General features: G+C 41.2%; 2 protein-coding genes across 2 annotated transcripts in view; one reads left to right on the top strand and one right to left on the bottom strand.

Moving 5' to 3' along the window:
- Positions 1-18161, bottom strand: part of LOC135085479 (uncharacterized) — a 140616-nt gene that overhangs the window by 23936 nt on the left and 98519 nt on the right. The window contains exons 3-7 of the mRNA XM_063980270.1: positions 3826-9941; positions 2752-2881; positions 1586-1700; positions 877-946; positions 377-517 (exon numbers count right to left, since the gene is read on the bottom strand). Of these exons, the coding sequence (XP_063836340.1) occupies positions 377-517; positions 877-946; positions 1586-1700; positions 2752-2881; positions 3826-9941 (6572 nt within the window). The remainder of the gene's footprint in view (positions 1-376; positions 518-876; positions 947-1585; positions 1701-2751; positions 2882-3825; positions 9942-18161) is intronic.
- LOC135085124 (uncharacterized) lies at positions 13772-17911 on the top strand. Its single transcript, XM_063979881.1, has 4 exons — positions 13772-13992; positions 14663-14819; positions 15698-16000; positions 16237-17911. Exons 1-4 carry the CDS (start codon positions 13810-13812, stop codon positions 16311-16313), a joined length of 720 nt encoding a protein of 239 aa, XP_063835951.1. The 5' UTR covers positions 13772-13809; the 3' UTR covers positions 16314-17911.

Here is an 18161-nt window from a genome sequence, read left to right as displayed (position 1 = left end):
TGGAGGAAAATGTATGTATATCTGTTTGTCACTCACGGGAGCTGAACCGAAGGGATCTGATGCTGACTGTGGGAAGTGCACCATGACGGCCGGCCCGTGCATCACAACTGATTCGTTGTTGCAGCACCAGCCGTCTGTGACTTCAAGAGTCACTGCACACGTTCCCACTTGATCCTGGCTGCACAGGAGTTGCAGCGGTGGGAACGAGAGGTGGGAATAGTCCAGTTTCCCACTAGATCCTGGTTACACAGGAGTTGTAGCGGTGGGAACGTGAGAAGGCGATAGTCCCAGTTCCCACTAAGGAAATCCTGGATATACAGGAGTTACGCTTCCATCATCACCTGTAGAAAACCTTCTGAAAATCATTGTCACTCACGGGAGCCGAACCGAAGGGGTCTGATGCTGACTGTGGGAAGTGCACCATGACTGCCGGCCCGTGCATCACAACTGATTCGTTGTTGGGCAGCACTAAACGCCTGTGCCACTCGCCTGTGGTGACACCGTGGCGGTATTCCTCCTGGAAAATGATATAGAAATTGTAATTTTTTTTAGTCTTTAAAGAATTATTAGGTAATGTATGTTTAACAAAATTAAATGACGGTTAATTAAAATTTCTCGGCGATTAGAGTCGTTTCTCAAACTAAACTTTAAATAAACAACTTGAAAAAATCGAACTGCCTAAGACGGGAATTGAACCCACGAACATTCGCTTGCCGGGCAACTGCTCTTCCAACTAATTTACTAAAGGCTAATGGGGGAATTGGCCTACACTAATTGGGGAGGCCTGATGGTCGCATATTTGTCCCTTAGTGGATCCCATGAGAGAAGGGATATAGAATCGAATCATCGTATAAAAAGCAACCAAAAATTACATACCTCCAACTTTTCAGCGATTGGTTCCGTGTACGGCACGTATAGAGTAGCACCCTTGTAGAACCAGCTGCATCTGAAAGCACGCAGAAAAAAACACTATTATTATCTAACTAATTTTTAATATAGCGTTTATTACATAGTAGGTAAATAGTTAAATTTTAACAACACATATCCGTGACGGTAACGTATTTTTACGGTCATCAGTGTTGGCGCCACTAGCGAGTGAAAGGACCAATTAGTGAGTACAAACGCGATAACTGTTTTAGCGTTCACCAATTGGCGCCCGTCTTAGCCAGTTGCGAGTGTGAGGCGCCAACTGGTCTTAGTGCCTTTTAAACCAATTATCAATATATTTTTTTTATATAATTTTATTGTACTTCACGAAGGCGAGTGAGCTTTACACGTGTGGTGGCTCGCTACTGTTCGTTTTTCAAGTTTTGATAGACATTATGTAATGTTATGTGCATGTACACGTACACACACAAGTAAAGCTCACTCGTCTTCGTGAATTGCAAAAACTATACAAGATATCCATTAAAATAAGGTCCAGCGTTTGTTGTTTTTGTGACTTCAAACATCAGCGAGACTTCAAATGTGCTGCAGACTTGTATGCTCTGTCGCGTCATATGTCACCCCTCCCGTGCCGCTCTCATACCTCATGTACCGACTCAGTTATGCGCTAGACTTGTACCAACTTATAAATAATGCTCACCTCCTGACATTCGTCGGCTTATCCGGCCAGTACACAGCGATCCGGAGACGCCCCATCACGTTCACGTCAAATCTGCCTCCGTCTGTAGCCACCAGGGTGTTTTCGTTTAGGTCCGCTGTAAAAAGATATTAATCACTTTCTTTATTTTCAGAACACTACAAAGGTTTAACGACTGTTACTCTCAAACCAACTGATCTATCGTATACAACGTTATAGTTTTGAAAGTTCATGAAAAGCACTATTCATCATCATCATTTCAGCCATAGGACGTCCACTGCTGAACATAGGCCTCCCCCAATGCTTACCACGTTGATCGATTGGTAGCGGCCTGCGTCCAATAGTAGTATCATGATTTTTTCCAGATTTGTCAAATTAATAGTTCAGCTAAAGCCTGGTCCGTGAGCACGTAGAATTTTGTCCAATGACCCCAAGCTACCCATCCTTATCGCTCGCGCGTAATTATATTGCTGTCGCGACTGTGCGACGGGCACCCGCAGTGAGTGTGCGAGCGCGACAGCAACATAATTACGCGCGACCGATAAGGATGGGTAGCTTGGGGTCATTGGACAAGTTTCTACGTGCTCACGGACCAGGCTTTAGATGATCTATTCGAATAAAAAATATCACTTTTAAGTTTAATATTTCGCAAACGGATCTCTAAATCGAAAAATAGTCTTGGCAAATAAAAACCCTAAATCAATTCAAAGATACCCCACACGATGTGGGGTAGACGAAGAAAAAAACTCATTCCCCACGTTACATGTAGGAGAGCTACCCTAAAAATATTTTTCATAATTTTATACCACCATTTTGTCGGCGTGATACGTCCTAAAATAGCTTGCTCTACCACTACTTCGGGACAATAAATCGGCTGGCGCTGAGAAACGAATTAGTGGAAGAAAATCAGTATTTTTTTAATCCACAACGAGGAAGCCCTTGGTAGGTAGGTCGTGCCAAGTTTTTATAATTCTAAACTTTATTGCACAAAACGTCGAAGTACAAAGGACAGTTACAAAAGAATATTGTAGGACGATCTGGTGAAGGTCGCGGGAGGTGCCTGGATGCGAGCGGCGCAGGACCGGTCTTTGTGGAGATCCTTAGGGGAGGCCTTTGTCCAGCAGTGGACGTCTTTTGGCTGAAACGAACGAACGAATTGTAGGACTTACGGCTGTGAAAAGCTTCCTCCAGCGCTCTGCTGTCGGTCGCCGAGAACCCGCGCCATATCGACTTGCCCTCGACGTCGACTCGGTAGAACCAGTGGTGCTTCACTGGGGAGTAGTCGGAGGACGAACGGCTCTAGAATTTGGAAAATATTACCATCAGGTCATTTAGTCTGAGTTACATCACCTTAACTTTAAGGGCTTTATTTCACCGGGACACCATGGCGGCGCAACCAGTCGCCGCTACCAACAAAATGTATACAGCTTTGCGCAACCAAACGGACACCAGGTGAGTAACTCTCTAGAGCTGTATACGTTTTGTTGGTAGCGGGCGACTGGTTGAGCCGCCGTGGTGTCCCGGTCAAATATAGCCCTTAAGCCTAGGCGCAAACCACCGACTTTTAGTTGGCCGATAGTTGGGCCCGACTCTAATTTGTATGAGAAATCGGCCGATACCAAATCGGTGTAATGTGCGCACTTCCATACATGTCCATATTGATTAACAGCACAACCCAACTATCGGTCAACTAAAAATTTGTGACCTGCGCCTAGACTAATCGGTGTTTTTATACATATAGAGTTTGACAGACTGCTAACGTTTGTTATAGTTAAATTAAGATGACGCAAACCAGGATAAGTCTGTAATGCAGACCTTCACTGATTTGATCCGATCGGATCCAATTTTCGGATAGATCCAGTTTATTCTGTAACCTATTGTTGGTACCGTTTGAAATAGCCCGTGAAGCACTTTCAGGATCAGTGACCAGTTTTTCGATATCTTGTATAGTTTAGAAATAATCTAATGAGATCACTTATCGTATCCACCCTGTATATCATAAATGGTACACGACATGTGAGTTTCTGTCTATGTATACCTTTAAAAATATGTCATACATATCTAAAGATTTTATTTTATGTAAAACTTGATTTTCGTTCAAAACGTAAAACATTGCTCGTTTAATAGAAGCCCCTTAAACTATTTGCCTAATGCTTAACATGGCGTTTCATTTCACAATGAAGTAAGAACACAATTACTTATTATTACAAAATAATATCTATTACAAGTAGTTAAACATTTACCTCAGACAAGATCGCTACCCCAGCATTCTCTTCATTAGTATCTTCAAACGTGACAGTCACGTCTGTTTTTTTCTCCTCTTTCTTTCCCTCCATTGCAGGACCTTTATTAGGATCCGATCCCTCCGTGTCCATAGCCTTCCTAACTTTGAAATTAACATTATCTAACTCAACTTTGAATGTCACAACGCGTCGAGGGTCAAGATTACAGCAGTGTTTACATTTAGACATTATAGTCAATATTTTATCGTCATTTAAACTATCCTCATCCTCCACATCTTCAGTACAATTGGTAGATTTATCTAAATGCTCTTTTTTTGAATCATCATCTTTTTTAATATCATCTGTTTTTATTTTGAATTCATCGTTGTCGTATTCCACGGTAAAGTAATTCACGGTTCGAACGATTTGATCTTTATTTATTTCGATATTTTGGGGTGATGTCAGGTCTTTTATAAGTTGTATGTTTGCTAAATAAGCGTCGGCTGGAATGTTATTGTTTGAAAATAAATTGCTACTTGGTACGTTTTGAGCTATTAAATTATTACTAGAAATTGATGTGGCATGCCTATAATGGTTTTGACTTTGACTAAGCTCAAAAAAAGACTTTTCAGGGTCCGTTTTGGCTGGAGTTGTGAAATAACTAGCTAATCTATTGAAGTTATTGTCAGGTTCAGCATTTGTTGCTTCTTGGGCAGAAGAGAAGAAGCCTATAGGGTCTGGAAGATTTTCTGTCACAGGAATTGATGTAATGATTGCTGCTGGTGGTTCTGCTGTCTCTTTCTTCACAATATTAGCTAGAGGAGACGCAGCATCGCCCGAATCTTGGCGGAATACTGCAAATGTTGGTATATCAGCTTCTTGCACTTTAGGCTTTTCCTCCAAAGCTATTGGGCCAATGTTCGATGACGTGACAGTGGTTTGGCCAACGTTTGACACGCTGCTGTATGTAGTAGTGGATACTACAGGCGTTTGGGTTGATGTTTCTGGAATGTTCGGTAGATTTTTATCCTTATCCTTATCATCGTTGGTGTCATGCATTGTATTGTCTTTAGCGATCAAACCACTGAGTCTTCTCTTAAATTCGTTTTCGAAGCCTGGCGGAATGCGCATAGGGATTTCGGGAGAACCCATTTGGAAATGCAGCCCTGAAGGGGATGAGAGCGAATTTCTGTAATGCGATTCGACAGCAAAGTTTCCCGTGTCGAAATACGAAGCAATCGCGATGGAGGGACTCGCGATAGCGTTCTGGCTGGCCGATGCGATATCGAAAAGCATGTTCTTCTGCTCCTCTGTTAAATCATCATTATCAGTCTCTTCCATTTTCTTGAACTTCTCCACTCTATTCGTGAATGAATCTACATCCGGGACCGGATCGTCTGAGCTTCGTTCCCGTTCTTTGTACTCTATTTTATCGTCATCAGTTTCAGATGGTTCAATGACGAACTCTTCGAAAATGGGGAAGTCTTTCTTTGCATCCTGCTCTATGGAATGAACGTCAAGTCCACCAGTTTCGTCCGATTTAGTATCATCGTCTTCCGCTGGGGGCGCTGAAGGCACACTTATTGGTGAAGGCAGAATCACTGGTGAATCTTCTTGAGAACTTTTAAATTCAGCTTTCAACTCATCTGATGCATTATTAGGAATGTTCTCGAAGAACATAGCATTGCTCCCGTAAAATCCTAGCACGTTAGGATCCATCTGAAAAGTGTAGTCATGGTCTAATAGCACTTCAGATGGTGCATTAAATGTTTCGTCTTTCCAACCGTAGTTAACGACGTTGCTAATCGGTATATCTTCAACCTCATCTAATAACTCAGTGGCAGACTGTACTTGAATAGTTTCGATCGTTTCTTCAGTTATATGTGATATCTCAGCACACTGATTCGACTCAAAATCTGTTGGAACATCAACAGGCGTGTTACTCTCTGTAAGAGGAGCGACCACAGGATTTGAAAGCTGTATTGGTGAGGTAATATTTTCAATCAGCTGCCTAGTTAGATCATCCACGTCTTTTTCCTCTGGTTTGGTAACTTCTCGACATGTTTCACAAATGCTTAGTTCAGAGACACCTTCGTTTTCTTCATCTGTCAGTGGTTGAGGTAAAGTACTTATGTTCTCAGTAAAATCGATGCTAGAACCACTATCGAGTTTCTTTCTGTCCGCTCCTTCCAAAGCAACATTTTTAACATCATCGTCCTCACTTTCTTTTGATTTTGCAGCAAGAATTGTGGACAAATCGAATAGCGGGACAGAAGACACGTCAACTGTTGATACACTGTCCTGTCTTTCTTGAATCTGCAGTAAATTATTGCCCATATTAGTCTCAGAGTCAGCGTTATTCGTTTCAGTGTCACTTTGTTTGGTTACAATAGTTATATTTTCAAAGAAGTCAATACTGCTTTTGACGTCATGTTGAATATTATTATTTAAGAATACTGAAGACGCTGAAGAATTCTCGACAACACTGTCTTGGGATATTTGCATATTCTTTAACTGATCACTAATATCTGCATTTGTAGTTGGTACATGAAATTGTTGATTGTCAAAGAAATTCAGCGATGCCTGTGGCTCTAAATTCGAGTCTGTATTTACTGGTTTATTCTTGTTAGTGTCTACATTTATTTGCGAAAATATAGACACTGGTGTTGAAATTGCTTCATTGTTATTTATAAACGAGTTATAACTTTGCGTTAACGCCGAACTGGTCTCCATCGGTGTTTCGTCACTAGCCATAGACCTTTTTACAATTTCTTCAGCTTCAGGTTCAACTAAAGCTAGTTGATTGGTTTCCTCAATCGCACGCTCTATATTATCTCCAACGATTAATTGATTGGTTGGCTCAATCAAAGGCACTACATCCGGTATACGGGCTGAAGGAATTTGGCTCGGACCAGGAGCCTCTGAGACTTGTCTTTGAACATCTTGCGATGAGGGTACTTGTGCAGGAACGTTTGGATGTACAGTTGACGGTGGATCTGGTAAATAATTTCCATAAACTGGCGAAGCATAACCCTGTTCATAACTGTATCCTTGATTTTGAGAGTCTGGAGAAGCATAACCCTGTTCATAACTGTATCCTTGATTTTGCGTGTAATACGGTTGATTCTGATAATACTGGTTGCTTTGACTATAATTATAACTAGGGTAATTCAATTGACTATTATAACCCTGTGTGTAAGTTTGACTCTGCTCGTTATTGGGCACGAATATTTCCAAACCGCCATCATGTTGTCCAAAAGCTGAACTCCCCTGATTGTAATCACGAGAAGTTCCTTCATTTGTCGCTGCTTCTTTAACATCGTTGTAAGCGGGATCGAAGAACGTCGTCACGGTATTTTGAATCTTATTGATATCTAGGGCACTTAGTTTAGATTTCAAAGATCCAATGATACCGAAGCCTTTGGACTCTTGAGGGGGTTCGGATGGTTCTAAAATCGGTCGGCTTACATCAAAAGCAGTGTTGTAACCCGGTTGAGCAGTAGTTTGAGCTTGATTTATATCAATCTGGGCATAAGACGCTGAATTAGTCGGTTGGCTTATATCAAACGGAGCTGGTTCGATATTGGAAGCCTCTGGTTGAGGTGCGCTAGGGGTGAACACGGCGCCTTGGAAAGCATAAGGCTCTGCTGTCGGTATAACAGGCCTTACATTATTACTTAAAGCTCCGACACCTTCTATCGGCCCGGAGTAATATTGGGGCCTCCTGTTCGTCATCCTATAATTCAAATTCCCAGTCACTTTAGGAGGTTCAGGAATAGCTCTAGCTGCTTCTGGTGTAGGGTCTTCTGCTACTGGAGCTTGCTGACCTTCAGTGGGAGCATCGTATTCTGCCTCTGCAGTAGTTTGTTCAGCAGCAGGCTCAGAAACCTCAGCATCATTTGACGCCGGTTCTTGGTCAAAGCATTGACACGTATTTCTCTTCGGTCGCCGTTGAGGTAGCGGCGGTGGCATGTCATTTGATCCATCATCAGGAACTGCATAAGGTCTGTCATTAGGCCTTTGCACTGGTGGACCAGGAGGGAACCACGCTGGTGGGAACTCATGAGCACAGTCATACCCATATCGCATTTGGGGCTGCTTGTACGGTATGGAAATAGTTGAGATACCCCCATCAATGAACCCTGACTTGGAATTGACAACCGATGGCGAAGACGCATGGAATTGGACGAACGCTGAAGGTACATTTGTACTTGGTGGTGTGTCTGTCCTTGGCAGGTCAGATGCGCTTGGAGATCTACCACTGTCGTTGGATGTTGTTGCAGGAACGAAGATATTGCCAGTAGGAATTGAGGCAGGCTGCATTGTTTGAGGTTTTATAATGGGGTGGTGAGCTCCAATGCGCCTGGCTACAGACGGAGGTAAGACTGCCTTTCCTACAGAAGACTGGCTATCTCTTCTAGCAAGATTTGAGAACATGGGCGGGGGCGGAATGATCGAAGTCGATGGAGCACTTGACGGTCCTTGGATCGGTGGTGGCGGGTTAGATTGCTGTGCTTTTTGTTCAACTGTCGTAAACAAATTGGCTTCGTTCTCTTTGACTGCTGCAGGCTTAATATCTTGACCGCGAGCTTCTAGAGGGTTTAATATGTTAAACTCTTTTGATGTGCCTACAGATTTTGTTAGATCTGGTGGCGGCAAATTTTGAGCTGGAGTATCTTGATGCGATTCTAGTGGATTAAAAATTTTGATACCCTGGTGAGAGCTCGCAGCTTGGGGCATTTGAGACGGAGTCCCAATTATATTCTGTGATGTACATGGAACTGCCTGTGATGACCGTTGTGCTGCTGGATTGAAAATATTGCAAGGATCTAAAGCTCGTAAAATTTCATCTGAGGGACAAACTTCTGATGGATCCGGCGTCGTAGTTCTGCGTAAAGGCAGCCTATGTGGGAGACCCGATGGTTGGTATATAGTAACTGATCTATCAGTATTTCTGGAAGGTACTGTCACGTTAGGTTGTATCGCGTAAACATTGGCCACTTGATCATCGGACTGAGCGTGGTTTTGTGGAACCCCTAAATTGTAGAGATCGTGTTGAAAAGACCTGCGGCGATTCATGTACTCGTGAAACATAGTCGGTTTCGTATCAGCCTGTGGATTGGGCGAGTATGCGGGTGAAACCCTTTGGGGAAAACCAGGAGGGGCATGGCGGTCTGGTGGAACGTAACAATCTTGCCTTGGCGAATGTACTGGAGGTATTTGATATGTTTGAACTGAATAGTTCGGGGGATAACTACCGCCGTGGTACCCCGGATCGTAGTGCACTTGTACCGCAGCTTGGTACCCCGCTAGAGGAGTGTAATACCCTGCATCAGGAACGCCCATTCCTAGTAAAGGAAACGGTATTAAGGGTTGCTGTGGAGCATGAGATCCTGCCGCAAACGGTTGCTGATGCATCGGGACTTGATATCCTGGCATATGGGCATTGTTCCCTGGGATATAGTCGTTAATCCCTGGCGTATAGGCGTTGTTTACAGGGATATAGTCGTTAATCCCTGGCCTCTGTGCGTTGTTCCCAGGGATATAATCGTTACTTCCTGGCCTGTGGGTGCTGTTCCCTGGGACATAGTCGTTAATTCCTGGCCCCTGGGCGTTGTTCCCTGGGATATAGTCGTTACTTTCTGGCCTCCTGACGTTGTTCCCTGGAATATAGTCGTTAATTCCTGGCCTATGGGTGCTGTTCCCTGGGATATAGTTATTATTCCCTGACATCGGAGCATTATTTCCTGGCATTGTAGCATTATTTCCTGCTATCGACGCATTGTTTCCTGGCCTAAAAGCATTACTATCTGGCCTAGAAGCATTACTATCTGGCGCAGCAGAATGAGCTAAAGGCGGTCGTTCCGGCAACTGAGAACGAGACGTAGGCGCATGGCTTCTTGCCCCATGAGAAGGTTGCGAGGCTGGAGGTCGGTTTTCTCTGGTCAGAGGCCGATGCTCAGGCACTGGCGGCTGTTCCTCTGGCGGGGGGCGGCGCCCCAGCCCGGGTCGGAGCCCTGGAACCCCGTCAGCGTTTAGACCTGGCATTTGGGAGCTAGACCCTGCCGTCTGCGAACTAAGCCCAGGGATCTGCGCGTATATCTTCTTCCTCGTAGTTATCCGGTAGCTGGAGGCACCTGGAACAAATAGGAAAATTCGTTATTAATAGTCGAGACGGTTTAGCAAGCTGAAGTGGCAATGGGCAGGGCACATAGTACGCAGAACTGACGGCCGAAGGGGCAGCAAGGTTCTGGAATGGAGGCCGCGTACCGGAAAACGCAGAGTGGGACGTCTAGGTGGACGGTGGACCGACGACATCGTAAAGATAGCAGGGAAGCGCTGGACGCAGGCCGCTACCAATCGATCAACGTGGAAAGCATTAGGGGATGCCTATGTTCAGCAGTGGACGTCCTATGGCTGAAATGATGATGACGATGATTAATAGTCGAGTAATAAAGAATGGTTGCAGGTTCACATCCTGTCTGGGGTGGTCAATTCGTCCAAGGAAAAATCATGTATAAGAAGGGCTTAGATAGAATCAAATCCTATTCAATTTTATTGTCCTCTCTTGGAAGGAAGACAACACTCCTTAGCTATAAGAGCTCCTAAATTGTGCCATTCCAAATGTATTTCAGGCAGGTCACCAATGCGCTGGACCGACCAAGTGAAATCAGCAGTGGGTGACTGCGTATGTGACTGCACCAGACAGCCTGCCAATAGAGAGAGATGGCGGGAGATCGTGCGGAGAATTGTATCCGCCTCTACAACCAATGTGAACAACGCCTCAACGCGACAACTACCGCTCTGCCAAGAGCGTAACGAATAAGAAGAAGATGAAGAAATGTATTTAGTTCATTGTGCCGTTTGTGACACAATTTGATTTAGAAAAAAAGTAAACAATAACCCTCCTTCTGGCGCATCCGGGTAACTATGGCAAATCATGGAGGATTCCCTCCCTATATTTTCAAGGTACATAAACAATAGGCAAAATCTATTGTGAAATCAAACGCTGTCAACAGTGCTATTGCTAAGTTAATTAAAAGGCGAATTTGAATATCTTCTGCAAAGGTTTAACTTTGTAAGTGTATAAGGTCGAGTCAAAGACCAGTTTTGGCGCGATGCATAATTTAACGATTATAAATTCACATGGGCTCTAAATGAGGTAAACTAGCCAGCCTTGGGCCCTAACAGGATTAGGCAATAATTATCTTAAATAACATTTTATAGACTTCAATTTTCATGAAGTTTAGTAGTAGTTTTATAGGTCTATCGCTTAACTCAGACAGTGCCTGAAATATGGGGGCGGTACAGGAGGGTGTTTGTAACGTCAAACGTCAGCGAGACTTCAGATCTTCAGATTTAAATGCTCTGTCACGTCATAATCTATAATATAAAAGGAGAAACTGACTGACTGACTGACATATTAACGCACAGCCTAAACGGCTAAACGTAGGCACTTGAAATTTGGAAGGGACGTAGCTTAGGTACCGTAGAGGTGCACTAAGAAAGGAATTCCCGAAATTTCCACGGGAACGGGAATTAGCGGGAAAATCCTTTTGTATGAATAATCTCAACCGCTTAAGATAGATGAAGACTGGTAAAACGGGATCCACGCGTACGAAGTCGCGGGCGGCTGCTAGTAATCTATACTTATATTATAAAGCTGAAGAGTTTGTTTGTTTGTTGTCGATTTGAAAAATTATTTTAGTGTTAGATAGCCCATTTGTGGAGGAAGGCTATAGGCTATATACCATCACGCTACTAGTAATAGGTGCAGAGCAATAATGAAAAATATTGCGAAAACGGGTTTTCACGCGTACGAAGTCGCGGGCACGGCTAGTATGTCAATACATATTATGTCTCTAATTACATAGAAAAATTCCTTGCCTCCACCATTTCCAAAAAAGTAATCTCCAAGTGAAAGGACCGCGGCACATCTTCTAAACTCGTGCATAATATGTGTTTGTTTACATTAAGTACTATTTTGCAGCAAAAGTACCATTTATAATGTCCTGTCATTGTGCATCCAACTACACATTTTTGTAGCATTATCACCCCTATTAAAACTGCATAAGAACCTACAGTGCTAAGCTTGACCTGCCCCCCTAGACAAAGTTGCACTTTTTTATCGAATCGAAAATCGAATCCGTCAAACGTGACGTATTCATTCAAATAAAGGCCTTTCGACTGGTTTGCGATTATAATGTGTACTTTGTCTAAGTCTAGACCCACTGCCGTCGTCCGTTCACCATTATTGCAGTGACCCTTCATGTAATGCAGTATGCCTGTATGACCTAGTTTTGTTACAGGTACGGATTCAGAGCATGCGCAGAATCCTCGGCCAATCGAAGTCCAGGTAGTTGGATAGGTACACTTATTTAATTTGTATATTGATTTATTCGATGTAAAAGACAGCACTCTCCGCAGACTAGACTTTTACACGTATTCACAAACATTACTATGAGGTCTCACTGTGCGCGTGGACGCACAAGGTGACACACAAACCAATCACAGAGCTCTATTCAACGATGTGCGTTCGATTTGCTGCTTCACTTAAGCAAGATCGTTTGTGAATACGAGCGTTAGTCAGCTAATAGTTTGGCCGGCTTCGAATTTGTATGAGGAATATTATGCTGATATCAAATCGGCGTAATGTGCGCACTTCCATGTTTATACTGTAGCCCGAACAAACTATCGGCCGACTAAGAGTATGTAGTTTTAAAGCTAAAGCTCTTATAAAGTTGCAATGCAATGAAGAAACTTTCCATACTTTCTACTGAGTCCATCCTTTTCACTATGATAGATGCTTATATGACAAACAAGGACAGATAGACCCGAGCAAAACAAGAACTTTACAACACCCCATATTATCGGCAAAAGAAGTCAGTATCTCACTCTCTCCTGAATTTCATGGCAAGAGAGAGAGAGAGAGAGAGAAGGCGACAGAATCTATCATAAGAAGTCGAAAGATCAGCTCCATATGTCCTTTAACTCTACATTCCGCTAATATTAGAGCAATTTCACAATACGTCCCTAAATGCGTCAAAAATCTCTAGAAAAATCGGATCTAATGCGATAACTACCATACAATTAGTTCTACGACTATACTGGACCGTATTTTCACGGACTCGAATCGGATGTAGTGCGAAATCGCTTTTAGGGAGAGAGACGAAAACTAGGTCACGATTTGCAAACTCATCAAGATAGAAAAAATATAGATAGAACACAGATCGCTGAAAAGGTATGGGGTATGGGGAGTCACAACACCACAATCGCCTAAGCGCTCTTGACATAAGGTCTTTTACTTTTTCGCGGTGTGAGTCCCCCATAAACCCATTTTGTAACGAGGTCAAGGGAGGAAAACACTGAGGGAGCGAAAGGGGGAAAGGGAAAAGTCTGGAAAACATTTATCATTCACTAAAACACCAACAGGTAGCACTGGGGCAGGTCAGGGACAAAGCGTTCGCACAAGACAAAGATAGATAGAGACACAATAAGAGAGAGAAAATAAAAACAACTGGCAGTCTCGAAAAAAAATTTAATGACAAAAATTAAGCACAAAAAAACATCCAGTTTAACTATACTGACCATGATTGGTATTCTATCATCGCTTGCAGTGACACCTGACTGGTATGCAGTTATTATTGATATGAAGGATGCTGCTGCGTACGTAGAATTGAGATTATTGATTGCAACTGCGATGGAAGTGGGACTACAGTGCTATCAAGGTAACCTAGATGCGTTTCGTTTCTAGGACACATTTTTTTTATTATTTATTCATAATACTTACCATTTTATCAAATTATATAAAATACTAATTTTTATTTGAAATTGATAACTATTCTTTGTTTATAATAAAACACATTTTTTTTTTGGTAAATTAAACTTATTTTCATGTGAAACGGAACGCATCCAACTTTGTGTTGACGTAGCTGTCAGTGCATATGTCACTGTCAAATTATGTAGAGCTATTTTGGTTGTGCGAAAATTGTTTATTTCTCTAAAATGGAAAACAAAAAACATGTATTTACGCCTGTGGAGAAACGGGTGTTTAGAGATATCGTCAAAACTTACTTGACAATTGTAGAAAACAAAGGTACGGATGCGGCGTCGGCCCGCACCAAAAACGAAGCTTGGATACGAGTGGCAGCGGAATTCAACTCTCATCCTAGTATTACGTATAATAAGGTAAATAATCTACTAAATGCTTGTGGTTAACTAGCTGGTTTATACGTGGTTGCCTTTGCTAGTTCTGATCTAGAATGTACGGGCTCCTGACCCTTTCTTTGTAAAATAGTTCATAATCAAAATCAAAATAAAAAATATTTATTCAGTTTAGACCACAAGTGGCACTTATGAACGTCAAAATATAGTAAATAATAAAAAAGAAAAGGTAGCCCTTATTCACATTACATGTCTCCTTATCTTTTGGGCTCTACCAGCGCTTCGAGACAAATATCTCCTTATTTTTATTATACCCAGGTCTGGGATATTACGGGCCAGTGCCCACAGAGTTGTACATTCTTAAAAGAGAATCTACATTAATATTATAAAGAGGAGATTTGGTTGTTTGTTTGTGTTAAATAGGCTTTGCAACTACTGGACCGATTTGGAAAATTCTTTCACCATTAGAGTCATACAGATAGTTCGCTATAAATTACAACATGCACCGGCACGGCTAAATGCACTTAGTTGTTTGTTTATTTATTTAATTTCACAGGTTTTAGACCAAAACAAGATAAGTCACAGAAGTATTTATCAAATTCTAATTAGAATTTTAAGAATTATTCTAGTGTGTTTTTTTAAATAGGGATATTTAAATTATTGTCTTTAAAACCTTATTTTATATCATTTCCAGGTTACAAGTAAACAGCTGAGAAGGTTGTGGGCAAATCTCAAGCAACGTCAGAAGGAATTCACTCGACGTATTACAAACCCGGACCCACTGTCAGACCAAGGAGAGCAAGACTTGTACGCTCCGATTATAATTAAAAGTACTCCTAGTTTTAACACAGGTCGGTATAGCGATACATTTTTGACTTGGTAAGATTTGATTTTTGATAACTTATTTTTGTTATTATTATGCAACATTTATTTGTGATTTTTGACATTATAGTAATTATTACTATGAACTTATCTTTTGCTAAGAAAACTTTTTTGTCTAATCAATTAAAGAAATCTATCTATACTTATAATAAATCTGTAGAGAGGTCAATTCTGTACATGAAATATATTTTCAAAATAACTATCAGGGGGTGATTAGTGATCGATACTGATGTATGTTCCTTATAGAAACAAAAACTACTCGACGGATTTTAACGAAACTTGGTACAATTATTCTTCATACTCCTGGGCAGGTTATAGGATACTTAGGAATTCCCACGGGAACGGGCATTAGCGGGAAAATCCTTTTGTATGAAAAATCTAAACTGCTTAAGTTAGACGCTTGAAATTTGGCAAGCAGGTACTTTAGTAAACTTAAAGCTTAGTTATAACAGGATATTGCAAAATTCCTACGGGAAAGGGAATTAGCGAGAAAAAACATTTGTATGAAAAAATCTAAACCGCGTAAGATAGATGAAGGGGGTAAAACGGGATCCACGCGTACGAAGTCGCGGGCGGCCGCTAGTTGGATTTAATTTTAATACTGTGAAAAATAGATATCTTATTAAGAGATAATGGTCACTATTTTTCAACAAAAATATGTTGTATGCATAGTTATTAGTTATATTGTTTATTCTGATACATAAAAAGATTAAAGTAATTTAAATTAAATCAGAAACATTAAAATTAATATAACCATAACCATTGTTTTTTGTATACAGTTTGACAGACTTTTTGTACAACCCAGCCTAAGTCACTTTTACTAAAATACTACATTTTTTCATTCCAGACACAGCGAAATCAGAAAACAGTTCAGATTTCTCCCTTCCCAGTCACCACCGTCACACACCAGAAACAAACTGTCAAGGCCAAAGCACCACCCCGATCCCTATCATACCAAAACTCCTCAGTTTTGGGAGCATACCCAATGGAAACAGTGACGATGAAGATAAGGATAGGGAAAGGAGGGATAGATTGAGGAAGGTGAATGAGATACACGATATGGAGATGCAAATTTTGAGGGAGAGACTGAGAGAAGCGAAAGCGAAGGCCGATTTAGCTGAATTGGTGTTGACGAAACACAAAAATGATGGTTGGTACAAATCTAGTTTATTTTGTGCGATTTGCACATACTCGTATAGTTACAGCCAGAGTTTTTTAAGGATATTTATTTTTATTTATTATTTCGTCACATTTATATAATATTTTACTCTTGAGGAAAAAACCATAAGACTGCCTCTTTACATTCCCGCCAAAAAATCTAACGGTTTATAAATGTGAAAGTTTGTAGAAGAAGTAAGTCTAATTCTTGAATATTTATCATTCCAGGTGGTCAGCCCCCAACAAGAACAGATTACGAAGGCAAAAGACAAGAATTGAATGTGGATTTTTCACCAAACGAATGAGACAAAACTCCAATACAAACTGGAAATATTGTAAATATAGTATTATGAAGCTAGTTGTGTGGATTGTCCAATGGTTTGTTACTTTTGAAACTGGCCATCCAGTGACCCAAAACTTGGTCTGGACTGGTTGGGTTATTAGCGGTGGTCAAGCTGTAGAACCTGGCTAACCAGGAGTGGCAGCGGTGGGTATAGGGACTATTCCCCAATAAACGAATTATTTAAATGTGAGCTCTCAAACTAAAAGTTTACATGTCACTTATCTGAAAGATAGTTGTTTTACCTTTGTTTTTGAATTATGTATATTTTATGTTACATGTCAGATACTTTTCAAGCGCATCTATCACTGATGTCAGATTAACGTGTTAATTAACTAAAACCTAGTATAGCCGGGATGTTTCTGCAATATTTCACAAACTAGCTGGTATTTCTTGCTATTTGTCACTGTCAAAAGTATATTGCAGAAAAATATGGGTTGTGGCCCTTTGGCTCAAAAATATTGCTCTTTGAAATAACAACGTGTTGAGCCGAACGTTAGTGGCGCGTAAGCCTAGAAAGGCCACCGACTTTTTGTTGTTTACACCTGGTTGCAGAACCGCACACGGAACGGAGTGTCCGTTTTATCCTTTGGTATAAAAATTACAATTACCAACAGTTGTCTGGTACCCAAAGTACAAGTTTTGTAGAGCGGTTTCACACTGCGTCCGACCAGAATCCGTCAAAAAGAATCTAAAAAACTACAAGAGAAAGGAACTAGTGCGTAAACTACCATACAAATGTCTGCTCGTTTGCCTGTCACATAAAAAAAAACAAAACAAATAGCTCTCTACGACTACTCCTTCACGGAATCGGATCGGACGTAGTGCGAAACCATTCTTATGTGAGGTCTTGCAAACGCACGACTGACGTCCAGTTCAAAACGTAACACGGGTTGCAGACCAAGATCTAAGCTAAGTAAGTAATTATTTTAATGTCCAAGTTAGGACAATAACTCGCGGTCCCATTTTCCTTGGGCTCTGGTGGACACCGTCTAGTTTTAGTGGGTAGGCCTCGCCTTTAGTGGCAGGCAGCAGGCAGAGATAGTCCCACATAACCCACTGGCGGTCCCCAACGAACAGTGGATATGCGTAAAGCATTTCCCGACTAAAAAAACCAAAAGCTCACATACTCGTAGCTGACGCAGTTTCCCATAGAGTTTGTGTTGTGTAGTTTTCAGTTTGCACACAACTATAGAAAACTTCTGAACATAGGCCTCCCCCAATGATTTCCACATCGCCCGGTTGGTAGCGGCCTGCATCCAGCGCCTTCCTGAAGTCGTCGGTCCAGTCTTGTGGATCAGTGGACGTCTTGTGGCTGAAGTGATGATGATGATGATGACTTCGTCAGGTATGCGAGTTAAACTAAACTAACTTAGCTCTTGGTCTGTAACCAACATGAAAGGCTCTCTTAAAAAGTTACTATTGTGCCAAATGTTGCGATTTTTCCGTTAAATTTTATTTGAGTTTGTTAAACTATTTTTAAAAATACTCATAGTTAAATATTATTGTAAATAAGATTAATATATTAGGAAAATTTATTGTTAAAAAGTAATTGGTACTTAAAGCGCAATTTATTTTATAAATTACTATAAAGAATAATAAAAAAATACATTTTACAAACGCATTTTAAATATACATAACATTATAAAACTACAAACACTTCCCACGCATGCAAAATCACATTTAAAACGTTCAAACCAATATAAACATAATAATTATGTTCATGCACACAAATTACTTTACCATGCGGGTATCGAACCCGCGACCTCTGACATAGGTACGAACTTATAGGTATATTTATTTATTTATTTAT

The sequence above is a fragment of the Ostrinia nubilalis genome, chromosome 28 (genome assembly GCF_963855985.1).
Source record: "Ostrinia nubilalis chromosome 28, ilOstNubi1.1, whole genome shotgun sequence".
Classification (NCBI taxonomy): Eukaryota; Metazoa; Arthropoda; class Insecta; order Lepidoptera; family Crambidae; genus Ostrinia; species Ostrinia nubilalis.
This window is presented reverse-complemented; position numbering and strand designations above follow the sequence as displayed.

What these genes read in the sequence shown, in the direction of transcription:
- LOC135085124 (XM_063979881.1), top strand. Translation starts at nt 13,810, where the DNA reads ATGGAAAACAAAAAACATGTATTTACGCCTGTGGAGAAACGGGTGTTT. An exon ending in TACTCCTAGTTTTAACACAG is followed by an intron (nt 14,820 to 15,697) that starts GTCGGTATAGCG and finishes TTTTCATTCCAG; the next exon opens with ACACAGCGAAATCAGAAAAC. An exon ending in GACGAAACACAAAAATGATG is followed by an intron (nt 16,001 to 16,236) that starts GTTGGTACAAAT and finishes TTATCATTCCAG; the next exon opens with GTGGTCAGCCCCCAACAAGA.